The following is an 11,767-nucleotide window of genomic DNA, read 5'->3' on the forward strand; positions in this document are numbered from 1 at the left end:
CACACACACATACAACACACACACACACACACAACACACACACACACACACACACACACACACACAAACACATCAGCCTCTCCAGCTTCGATCCACACAAACAAAAAACCCACCCTTCCTCTTCCTCATGACGTTGTCCACAGTATCCATGGCAGCCACAAAGCTGGTAGTGTTCATGGCCACCTGAGCGTTGATCACCGCCGCATAGTTTTTGGCAGTGAAGCAGACATGCGAGGCAGAGTCACTGTACGTCACAAGGTCCACCATGACCCCCTCTCTCTGCAGGCTGGTCGACACGATGTCCACAAGCGCGCCTTGCACCTGGGGGCAGAAATGGTCACCTCACTGACAGGCGCAATAGCCAGTCAAGTGGTTAAAGCGTTGGACTTTTAGTCTGAGGGTCCCGGGTTCGAATCTCAGTAACAGCGCATGGTGGGTAAAGGGTGGAGATATTTTTCTGATCTCCCAGGTCAACATATGCGCAGACCTGTTTGTGTCTGAACCCCCTTCGTGTATATACAGCAAGCAGAAGATAAAACACACACGTTAAAGATCCTGTAATCCATGTCAGCGTTTGGTGGGTTATGGAAACAAGAACATACCCAGCATGCACACCCCTGAAAACAGAGTATGGCTGCCTACATGGCGGGGTAAAAAAGGTCATACACATATAAGCCCACAAGCGAACATACGAGTGGGAGTCGCAGCCCATGAACAAAGAAGAGAAAGAAGAAGGATAACTCACTGTGGACGCAGGGCCCTGGCCCAGGTTTGGTTCCCGTTCTTTGCACTCTATGCCTTTTGTTGTAGAAACATGCAAACTGTTTTAATGAGATGAATTGTGATGCCAGGGCACCGTTTGGGCGCTGGGCTTGGTGAGTTATGATGCTCATCAACCAGTACAGTCGGTGAGAGTCCGGGTTTGAATCCCACTCTCGCCCTTTTTCCCAAGGTTGACTGGGCGTCTAGTCATTCGGATGAGAGGATAAAACATGGTCCTGTGTAGCAGCACGCACCTGGCGCACTGTAAAAGAACCCATGGCAATGAGATTGTTATCCTCTGACAGACAGACAGACAGAGACAGATAGATAGATAGATAGACAGACAGACAGATAGATAGATTGATAGACAGATAGATAGATAGATATAAATATGTTTTATGGTTTCGAGTACAAGTAGAGTTATGCAGTCACATATCAAAATATCATCAAAGGACATATGTCACTCTCTGTGGCCACCGGAGCAGTGAATTCATATCCAGTGTCTAGGGCTCAGTATAGGAAGGCAGTGAATTCATATCCAGTGTCTAGGGCTCAGCACAGGAAGGCAGTGAATTCATATCCAATGTGTCTAGGGCTCAGCACAGGAAGGCAGTGAATTCATATCCACTGTGTCTAGGGCTCAGCATAGGAAGGCAGTGAATTCATATCCAGTGTCTAGGGCTCAGCACAGGAAGGCAGTGAATTTGTATCCACTGTGTCTAGGGCTCAGCATAGGAAGGCAGTGAATTCATATCCAGTATCTAGGGCTCAGCATAGGAAGGCAGTGAATTCATATCCAGTGTCTAGGGCTCAGCACAGGAAGGCAGTGAATTCATATCCAATGTGTCTAGGGCTCAGCACAGGAAGGCAGTGAATTCATATCCAATGTGTCTAGGGCTCAGCATAGGAAGGCAGTGAATTCATATCCAATGTGTCTAGGGCTCAGCACAGGAAGGCAGTGAATTCATATCCACTGTGTCTAGGGCTCAGCATAGGAAGGCAGTGAATTCATATCCAGTGTCTAGGGCTCAGCACAGGAAGGCAGTGAATTTGTATCCACTGTGTCTAGGGCTCAGCATAGGAAGGCAGTGAATTCATATCCAGTATCTAGGGCTCAGCATAGGAAGGCAGTGAATTCATATCCAGTGTCTAGGGCTCAGCACAGGAAGGCAGTGAATTCATATCCAATGTGTCTAGGGCTCAGCATAGGAAGGCAGTGAATTCATATCCAATGTGTCTAGGGCTCAGCATAGGAAGGCAGTGAATTCATATCCAATGTGTCTAGGGCTCAGCATAGGAAGGCAGTGAATTCATATCCACTGTGTCTAGGGCTCAGCACAGGAAGGCAGTGAATTCATATCCAATGTGTCTAGGGCTCAGCACAGGAGGGCAGTGAATTCATATCCACTGTGTCTAGGGCTCAGCATAGGAAGGCAGTGAATTCGTATCCACAGTGTCTAGGGCTCAGCATAGGAAGGCAGTGAATTCATATCCACTGTGTCCAGGGCTGAGCACAGGAAGACAAGTGGACCCAATCCTCTCCATCCCCCATTTAAACCTTCCCCAACAGAAGTCCAGTATCCCCCATTCACACCTCAGTAGATGGAGAGCGGAGAATCAGAGTAAAGTGCCTTTCCTCAAGAGCACTACACTGTGCTGAAAGAAGGCCTCGAACCGTGATCTACCGGTGAACACTGAATCAGGAAGTCCAAATAACTAATCCATTGTGCCACGGCGCCTCCTGTACATCACACCAATCACATGCACACTGCAGACACTGGTAAAAAAACCCACCTGTTTCCAGGGGTTACCCGCCATGGATCCGCTCTTGTCGGCAACCATGATGACATGGCAGCGACCGTTGCCAGACTTCAGGATGTGATGGAACTCGCGCGGAACCTGCACAGCCACTCGCATGAGCTGCTCCACACCGTGGGAGCCGTCCTGTGACAGTTCATCGGTCTCTGGTGCCGAGTCCTTCTCCTGAGCAACGTCCTCGTCTTGTGTGGGGTTGTGGCTCTCCTCATCTTCCGGCTCTCTCGCTTGCGTGTCTGCAGTGAAACGATGACTGTATGACAGGTCAGTCGTGTCTGCAGTGAAATGATGACTGTATGACAGTCAGGTCAGTCATGTCTGCAGTGAAACGACGACTGTATGACAGTTAAGTCAGTGGTGTCTGCAGTGAAATGATGACTGTATGACAGTTAAGTCAGTCATGTCTGCAGTGAAATGATGACTGTATGACAGGTCAGTGGTGTCTGCAGTGAAACGATGACTGTATGACAGGTCAGTGGTGTCTGCAGTGAAATGATGACTGTATGACAGGTCAGTGGTGTCTGCAGTGAAATGATGACTGTATGACAGTCAGGTCAGTCATGTCTGCAGTGAAACGACGACTGTATGACAGTTAAGTCAGTGGTGTCTGCAGTGAAATGATGACTGTATGACAGTTAAGTCAGTCATGTCTGCAGTGAAATGATGACTGTATGACAGGTCAGTCATGTCTGCAGTGAAACGACGACTGTATGACAGTTAAGTCAGTGGTGTCTGCAGTGAAATGATGACTGTATGACAGTCAGGTCAGTGGTGTCTGCAGTGAAATGATGACTGTATGACAGTTAAGTCAGTCATGTCTGCAGTGAAATGATGACTGTATGACAGTTAATTCAGTCGTGTCTGCAGTGAAATGATGACTGTATGACAGGTCAGTCAGTGGTGTCTGCAGTGAAATGATGACTGTATGACAGTTAAGTCAGTCATGTCTGCAGTGAAATGATGACTGTATGACAGGTCAGTGGTGTCTGCAGTGAAATGATGACTGTATGACAGGTCAGTGGTGTCTGTAGTGAAATGATGACTGTATGACAGGTCAGTGGTGTCTGTAGTGAAATGATGACTGTATGACGGGTCAGTCGTGTCTGCAGTGAAACGATGACTGTATGACAGTCACGTCAGTGGTGTCTGTAGTGAAATGATGACTGTATGGCAGGTCAGTGGTGTCTGTAGTGAAATGATGACTGTATGGCAGTTAAGTCAGTCGTGTCTGCAGTGAAATGATGACTGTATGAGTTAAGTCAGTCGTGTCTGCAGTGAAATGATGACTGTATGACAGTCAGGTCAGTGGTGTCTGCAGTGAAATGATGACTGTATGAGTTAAGTCAGTCATGTCTGCAGTGAAATGATGACTGTATGACAGGTCAGTCATGTCTGCAGTGAAATGATGACTGTATGACAGTCAGGTCAGTCGTGTCTGCAGTGAAATGATGACTGTATGACAGTTAAGTCAGTCGTGTCTGCAGTGAAATGATGACTGTATGACAGTCAAGTCAGTCATGTCTGCAGTGAAATGATGACTGTATGACAGTTAAGTCAGTCATGTCTGCAGTGAAATGATGACTGTATGACAGTTAAGTCAGTGGTGTCTGCAGTGAAACGACGACTGTATGACAGTTAAGTCAGTCGTGTCTGCAGTGAAATGATGACTGTATGACAGTTAAGTCAGTGGTGTCTGCAGTGAAATGATGACTGTATGACAGTTAAGTCAGTCGTGTCTGCAGTGAAATGATGACTGTATGAGTTAAGTCAGTCGTGTCTGCAGTGAAATGATGACTGTATGACAGTCAGGTCAGTGGTGTCTGCAGTGAAATGATGACTGTATGACAGTCAAGTCAGTCATGTCTGCAGTGAAATGATGACTGTATGACAGTCAAGTCAGTCATGTCTGCAGTGAAATGATGACTGTATGACAGTTAAGTCAGTGGTGTCTGCAGTGAAATGATGACTGTATGACAGTCAGGTCAGTGGTGTCTGCAGTGAAATGATGACTGTATGACAGTTAAGTCAGTCGAGTCTACAGTGAAATGATGACTGTATGACAGTTAAGTCAGTCGTGTCTGCAGTGAAATGATGACTGTATGACAGTCAAGTCAGTCATGTCTGCAGTGAAATGATGACTGTATGACAGTTAAGTCAGTGGTGTCTGCAGTGAAATGATGACTGTATGACAGTCAGGTCAGTGGTGTCTGCAGTGAAATGATGACTGTATGACAGTTAAGTCAGTCGTGTCTACAGTGAAATGATGACTGTATGACAGTTAAGTCAGTCATGTCTGCAGTGAAATGATGACTGTATGACAGTCAGGTCAGTGGTGTCTGCAGTGAAATGATGACTGTATGACAGTTAAGTCAGTCGAGTCTACAGTGAAATGATGACTGTATGACAGTTAAGTCAGTCGTGTCTGCAGTGAAATGATGACTGTATGACAGTCAAGTCAGTCATGTCTGCAGTGAAATGATGACTGTATGACAGTTAAGTCAGTGGTGTCTGCAGTGAAATGATGACTGTATGACAGTCAGGTCAGTGGTGTCTGCAGTGAAATGATGACTGTATGACAGTTAAGTCAGTCGTGTCTACAGTGAAATGATGACTGTATGACAGTTAAGTCAGTCATGTCTGCAGTGAAATGATGACTGTATGACAGTCAAGTCAGTCATGTCTGCAGTGAAATGATGACTGTATGACAGTTAAGTCAGTCGTGTCTGCAGTGAAATGATGACTGTATGACAGTCAAGTCAGTCATGTCTGCAGTGAAATGATGACTGTATGACAGTTAAGTCAGTGGTGTCTGCAGTGAAATGATGACTGTATGACAGTCAGGTCAGTGGTGTCTGCAGTGAAATGATGACTGTATGACAGTTAAGTCAGTGGTGTCTACAGTGAAATGATGACTGTATGACAGTTAAGTCAGTCGTGTCTACAGTGAAATGATGACTGTATGACAGTCAAGTCAGTCATGTCTGCAGTGAAATGATGAATGTATGACAGTTAAGTCAGTCATGTCTGCAGTGAAATGATGACTGTATGACAGTCAGGTCAGTGGTGTCTGCAGTGAAATGATGACTGTATGACAGTTAAGTCAGTGGTGTCTACAGTGAAATGATGACTGTATGACAGTCAAGTCAGTGGTGTCTACAGTGAAATGATGACTGTATGACAGTCAAGTCAGTCGTGTCTACAGTGAAATGATGACTGTATGACAGTCAGGTCAGTGGTGTCTGCAGTGAAATGATGACTGTATGACAGTCAGGTCAGTCATGTCTGCAGTGAAATGATGACTGTATGACAGTTAAGTCAGTGGTGTCTGCAGTGAAATGATGACTGTATGACAGTCAGGTCAGTGGTGTCTGCAGTGAAATGATGACCGTATGACAGTTAAGTCAGTCGTGTCTACAGTGAAATGATGACTGTATGACAGTCAAGTCAGTCATGTCTGCAGTGAAATGATGACTGTATGACAGTTAAGTCAGTCATGTCTGCAGTGAAATGATGACTGTATGACAGTCAGGTCAGTGGTGTCTGCAGTGAAATGATGACTGTATGACAGTTAAGTCAGTGGTGTCTACAGTGAAATGATGACTGTATGACAGTCAAGTCAGTGGTGTCTACAGTGAAATGATGACTGTATGACAGTCAAGTCAGTGGTGTCTACAGTGAAATGATGACTGTATGACAGTCAGGTCAGTGGTGTCTGCAGTGAAATGATGACTGTATGACAGTCAGGTCAGTGGTGTCTGCAGTGAAATGATGACTGTATGACAGTCAGGTCAGTGGTGTCTGCAGTGAAATGATGACTGTATGACAGTCAAGTCAGTCATGTCTGCAGTGAAATGATGACTGTATGACAGTCAAGTCAGTCATGTCTGCAGTGAAATGATGACTGTATGACAGTTAAGTCAGTCGTGTCTGCAGTGAAATGATGACTGTATGACAGTTAAGTCAGTCGTGTCTGCAGTGAAATGATGACTGTATGACAGTCAGGTCAGTCATGTCTGCAGTGAAATGATGACTGTATGACAGTTAAGTCAGTCGTGTCTGCAGTGAAATGATGACTGTATGACAGGTCAGTCGTGTCTGCAGTGAAATGATGACTGTATGACAGGTCAGTCGTGTCTGCAGTGAAATGATGACTGTATGACAGTCAAGTCAGTCGTGTCTGCAGTGAAATGATGACTGTATGACAGTCAGGTCAGTCATGTCTGCAGTGAAATGATGACTGTATGACAGTCAAGTCAGTCATGTCTGCAGTGAAATGATGACTGTATGACAGTCAGGTCAGTCATGTCTGCAGTGAAATGATGACTGTATGACAGTCAGGTCAGTCATGTCTGCAGTGAAATGATGACTGTATGACAGTCAGGTCAGTCATGTCTGCAGTGAAATGATGACTGTATGACAGACAGGTCAGTCATGTCTGCAGTGAAATGATGACTGTATGACAGGTCAGTGGTGTCTGCAGTGAAATGATGACTGTATGACAGACAGGTCAGTCATGTCTCACTCTGACCGCCAGAACAGCAGAGGGGGCAACCGTTATCTCGATTATCTTGGCTGAAATTTTATTATAGAAGAGAGCGTGTTGCCCCACTCTCTCAGCCAAGAGGGCTTTACAAAAGCTGGTGTTGGGGGTGGTCCCCAAAGGACAACCAGCCCCCAAGGCTGCAGCACTAAGAGCCAGTCCAATATCAGTCTTGCATCCTAGCTTGTGAGTCAGAGTCCTTCATAAAAGACTAGGTTGTAAGTGAATTCCCACTGCACTGATCATACACCTCTCACTCTGCTGTTGGCCCAGCAGTAAGCTTATGTCAGTCTCGGATCTAAACCCAGCATTGAACCGTAATATAATAATGATAGCTATACAGCACTCTTTGCAGAAAACAGCTATTGACATTTTACAAAATTCATACTGTTCTACAACACACATGACATTAATGTTACATACATACAAACACAACAGATGATGATGAGCTTGCTACAATTACAACAATTACACAGTTGTTTGGCATTTGATACACACATACACCTCAATATCTGCACTACTAATATAATTATGTAATGTTGTGCTGTTGTGAACACTAAACAGACATGCACTTTTTCTTCTTTAAAGGCAACAAACTTCATGGTAAAAAAAACATCTGCTGCACCTGCGGGGTATCCTGCACACAACACTCACTTGGTCCACAGCAAACAGCAATAACAATAGCAATACAAGTGGGGGGAAAACTAGTACAATAATAATTAATAATGATGATAACAATAATTATTTAATAATAACAATAATAACAACAACAACAACAACAACAAAACAACATATAAATAATAGAATAATAATAGAATAGTAATAATAACAATAATAACAAAAACAACAACAATAAGATTAAGGAGATACCAAATAATGCAGGTTACAACAGATTGCTGGAGAGTTTCAGTCATCTTGCATCTTGTGCATGCCCATCTAACTTACATTAAATCTGTAAGCAATGCCACCAAAACTGATGGAACTGAACACAGGCAGCAAGCATGTGGGACCTCTACACTTTGTCTCTCCAGTCCCTGCGTATGTGTGTGTGTGTGTGTGTGTGTGTGTGTGTGTGTGTGTGTGTGTATCTGTGTGTGTGGGGTGGGGTGGGTACGTGAGTGTGTGTGTGTGTGTGTGTGTGTGTGTGTATCTGTGTGTGTGGGGTGGGGTGGGTACGTGAGGGTGTGTGTGTGTGTGTGTGTGTGTGTGTGTGTGTGTGTGTGTGTGTGTGTGTGTGTGTGTGAGAGAGACAAAAAGAAAGATAAGACAGAGAGCCACATCAGGGCATGTGCATCAGTGCTCTCTGCCCGCTCATTTAATAATAATAATAATGGTATTTATATAGCGCTGAATCTTGTGCATAAACAAATCAAAGCGCTTTCGCACCAGTCATTCTCACGCACGCATAACTGTAAAACTGAAAAAAACTAAAAACAAGGAAGAGGCAGGGAAGGGAGGCTATTTTGGGAAGAGGTGGGTTTTAAGGCCAGACTTGAAAGAGCTGAGTGAAAGAGCTTAGTAGTGATTTATGAAGGGGTACAAACCCAATTCAAGTCTCTGTCTCTCTCTCTCTCTCTCACACACACACACACGCACACACACACACACACACACCACCTATTGTCACTTAGACAAACACAAGCGCATAACCGAAAAGTGGCAAATCTCAGCCAGAAATCTACCACCCATTTCCGCTTGCACAACCATATCCCAGCTGCCTGTCACACCACAGGAAACACGCAGGCTCATTCAACGGTCTACCAGGAAGACGGATTTCAACACAACAATTATTGTCCTCTCTGCTTTATCACAGTGCGTTTCCTGATGTATGTCTGAAGGCACAACATGTGCATGGCTGCTGTCCATAGATAACTGTGCATGCTGGACAGAAGGCACAGTATGTCATGGCTGCTGTCCATAGATAACTGTGCATGCTGGACAGAAGGCACAGCATGTCATGGCTGCTGTCCATAGATAACTGTGCATGCTGGACAGAAGGCACAGCATGTCATGGCTGCTGTCCATAGATAACTGTGCATGCTGGACAGAAGGCACAGCATGTCATGGCTACTGTCCATAGATAACTGTGCATGCTGGACAGAACACAATAGTTGTGATTGTTGACACAACTCGCTACAATGAACCATCATCACCAACAACAATGCAAACACAACATTTTCTTTGTTTGTTTAGTTGTTTGTTTCGATTTTACTTTTGATATTGGACACGTATGTTCATAAACTGAATCCAGACAAACCTGAAGCCACACACACACAAATACAAGATTTTAAAGATTCAGTTGAAATAGTTCCTAGCATGACAAATATGATGATAATCATGACAATGATCCATCCATACCTTGAGCATTCCATGTTGGTGTGTGTCCATTGTGCAATGTGTCCATTGTAATAATAATAATAATATTCAGGCTTTAGTATAGCGCCGCACCCCCATCTCAAATGGGGCTCACCCAGCTTTACAATAAGATATACAAATTTAAGTCTAAGTGACATAAAAATATGTATAAAGGATAAAATAGAATAAAAATGAAATAAAATAAAACAGAACAGAATAAATAAATAGACATAGTCTCACATCACATTTGCTAAAATACATATTTCAGACTATCTCACATCACAGTGGCTAAAAAGTAACGGGGTGGGGGGGTGGGGGGGGCACGGGGTGCATGTGTGTAAGCGTGTGTGGGTGGGTGTTCGTTAATGCATGCATGTGTGCACGTGTGTGTGCGTACGCATGCATACAAGCGAGCGTGTGTGTTGTGTGTTGATATCAGACATTGATTGAAACCATTTTTGCAGAGGCAATCATCAATTTGGGGTTTTAAATATTTGAACCTATAAGAAATAACATATGATATAATAATAATAATAGTAATAACAATAATAATGGTACTTATATAGTGCTGAATCTTGTGCATAGACAAATCTAAGTGCTTTCGCACCAGTCATTCTCACGCAACTCTAAAACTGGAGAAACTAAAGACAAGGAAGAGGCAGGGAAGGGATGCTATTTTGGGAAGAGGTGGGTTTTAAGGCCAGACTTGTAAGAGCTGAGTGTGGAGACTTGACAAAGCGAAAAAGGAAGTTCATTCCAATTGCAAGGTCCAGAGACAGAGAAAGAACGGCGGCCAACAGTCGAGAGTTTGAATCTGGGTATGCGTAAATGGAGTGGATCCGAAGCTGATCGTAGTGAGTGAGATGGAGTGTAGAGGTGAAGGCAACCACAGAGATAGGAAGGGGCTGATTTGTGAATACATTTGTGGCACAGAGTGCTGATCTTGTACTTTATTCGGTGTGAGACAGGGAGCCAGTGGAGATGTTGCAAAAGAGGAGTGATGTGCTCACATCTTTTCTTTCTGAGGACGAGTCGGGCAGCAGAGTTTTGTATGCGCTGAAGGAACTGAATGGATGAAGCAGGCAAACCAGACAATAGAGAGTTACAGTAGTCAAGAGAGAATGAGAGAAACGACAAGTCTAGATGTTGCGTCAATGGACAGATATTTCAGGATGGAACTGATGCGCCGCAGTTGACAGTAGCAGGATTGACATGTCTGATTGATAAATTTTTGCATGGACAGTGTGTTGTCAAGGACAACGCCGAGGTACCTGACTGAACTGGAAAGAGGGATGGATGTACTGCCAAGTTTGATTGTGTCAGTTGTAATGGAAGAGTTTTTGTTTAGTTCCAATGATCATTGCTTCAGTTTCAAATCTTCAAATTGTTTTGTCCGCGTTCAATTGTAACTTATTTGATATGGGCCGACAGGCCAGATGAATCGCATATATAGATATAAAGAACCCTTTGCCACTACGTACTAATACAAACAAAGACAAACCGACCTGCATTTTCGCTGTCGGGGCTTTTGGTTTCACCAGCAGACGACAAACGCTCAAATACGATGTTCACCGGAAGCGAAGCAGGAAGAGGCTCATGGGAAGTTGAGGGGTCATTGGGATTTCCCGAAAATGTGTCTCCCATGGTTGCTTCGTGTTGTGAAAGAAGAAAAAGAGTAAGTTGCTATTAATAGAAGCAACTGTGTTCAATATTCGTACGTCAGTGTGACTTCGTTTCTTACAACAAACTGAAACTGAACTCGTTGAAACTAAAAAGTCAGTAAAGCGCAGGAACCTTAATAGCGGCACCGATGTCAGATGAAATTGGAAATGAAGTTTGAAGTTCGCGTACGTACGTGTTAAACCACTGCCTCCACGAATCACACACAAACGTTCCAGTTTCCAACAACACTCAGTCGAACTTCCCTGCACTTGTAACACAGGCACTTTCAATGGCACAGTTTGTCAGGATATCAATCCTTTAAAAAATATATAACTAAATTTTAAAAAAAGAAAAGAAAAAAAATCAAACCAAGTTTGAAGTATGATTATTGATTGTGTCAGTGTATCTCAGTCCGACAGCCGGTATATGCTTCCAGTCAGTAAAACGAAACCAGCTGAACAACACAGCATGCCCAGTGAAAGCCAGAGCAGTGTGCTTCGCTGTCGACTTGGTCACGGTATTCTGACGAACGGATTAACCGACTCGATTCCACACTCACTGGCCGCCGGCGAACTATCGGTGGTGCTTTATATGCATGTTGGTCTCCCGTCCAGAAAGCTGACGAAACTGACT

At 44.1% G+C, this 11,767-nt stretch overlaps 1 protein-coding gene across 2 annotated transcripts in view; it reads right to left on the reverse strand.

Annotated features, from left to right (window-relative positions):
• Positions 1-11,767, reverse strand: part of LOC143301968 (uncharacterized) — a 68,244-nt gene extending 56,477 nt beyond the window's left edge. Inside the window, exons 1-3 of one of the 2 annotated variants that reach the window (XM_076616446.1) lie at positions 10,978-11,766; positions 2,557-2,813; positions 114-321 (exon numbers count right to left, since the gene is read on the reverse strand). In XM_076616446.1, the coding sequence (XP_076472561.1) occupies positions 114-321; positions 2,557-2,813; positions 10,978-11,116 (604 nt within the window). In that variant the 5' untranslated portion in view covers positions 11,117-11,766. Of the gene's footprint in view, positions 1-113; positions 322-2,556; positions 2,814-10,977 lie in introns of both variants that reach the window. The other variant, XM_076616447.1, reaches the window with a different exon arrangement.

Source organism: Babylonia areolata, chromosome 28 (genome assembly GCF_041734735.1).
Source record: "Babylonia areolata isolate BAREFJ2019XMU chromosome 28, ASM4173473v1, whole genome shotgun sequence".
Taxonomy (NCBI): domain Eukaryota; kingdom Metazoa; phylum Mollusca; class Gastropoda; order Neogastropoda; family Buccinidae; genus Babylonia; species Babylonia areolata.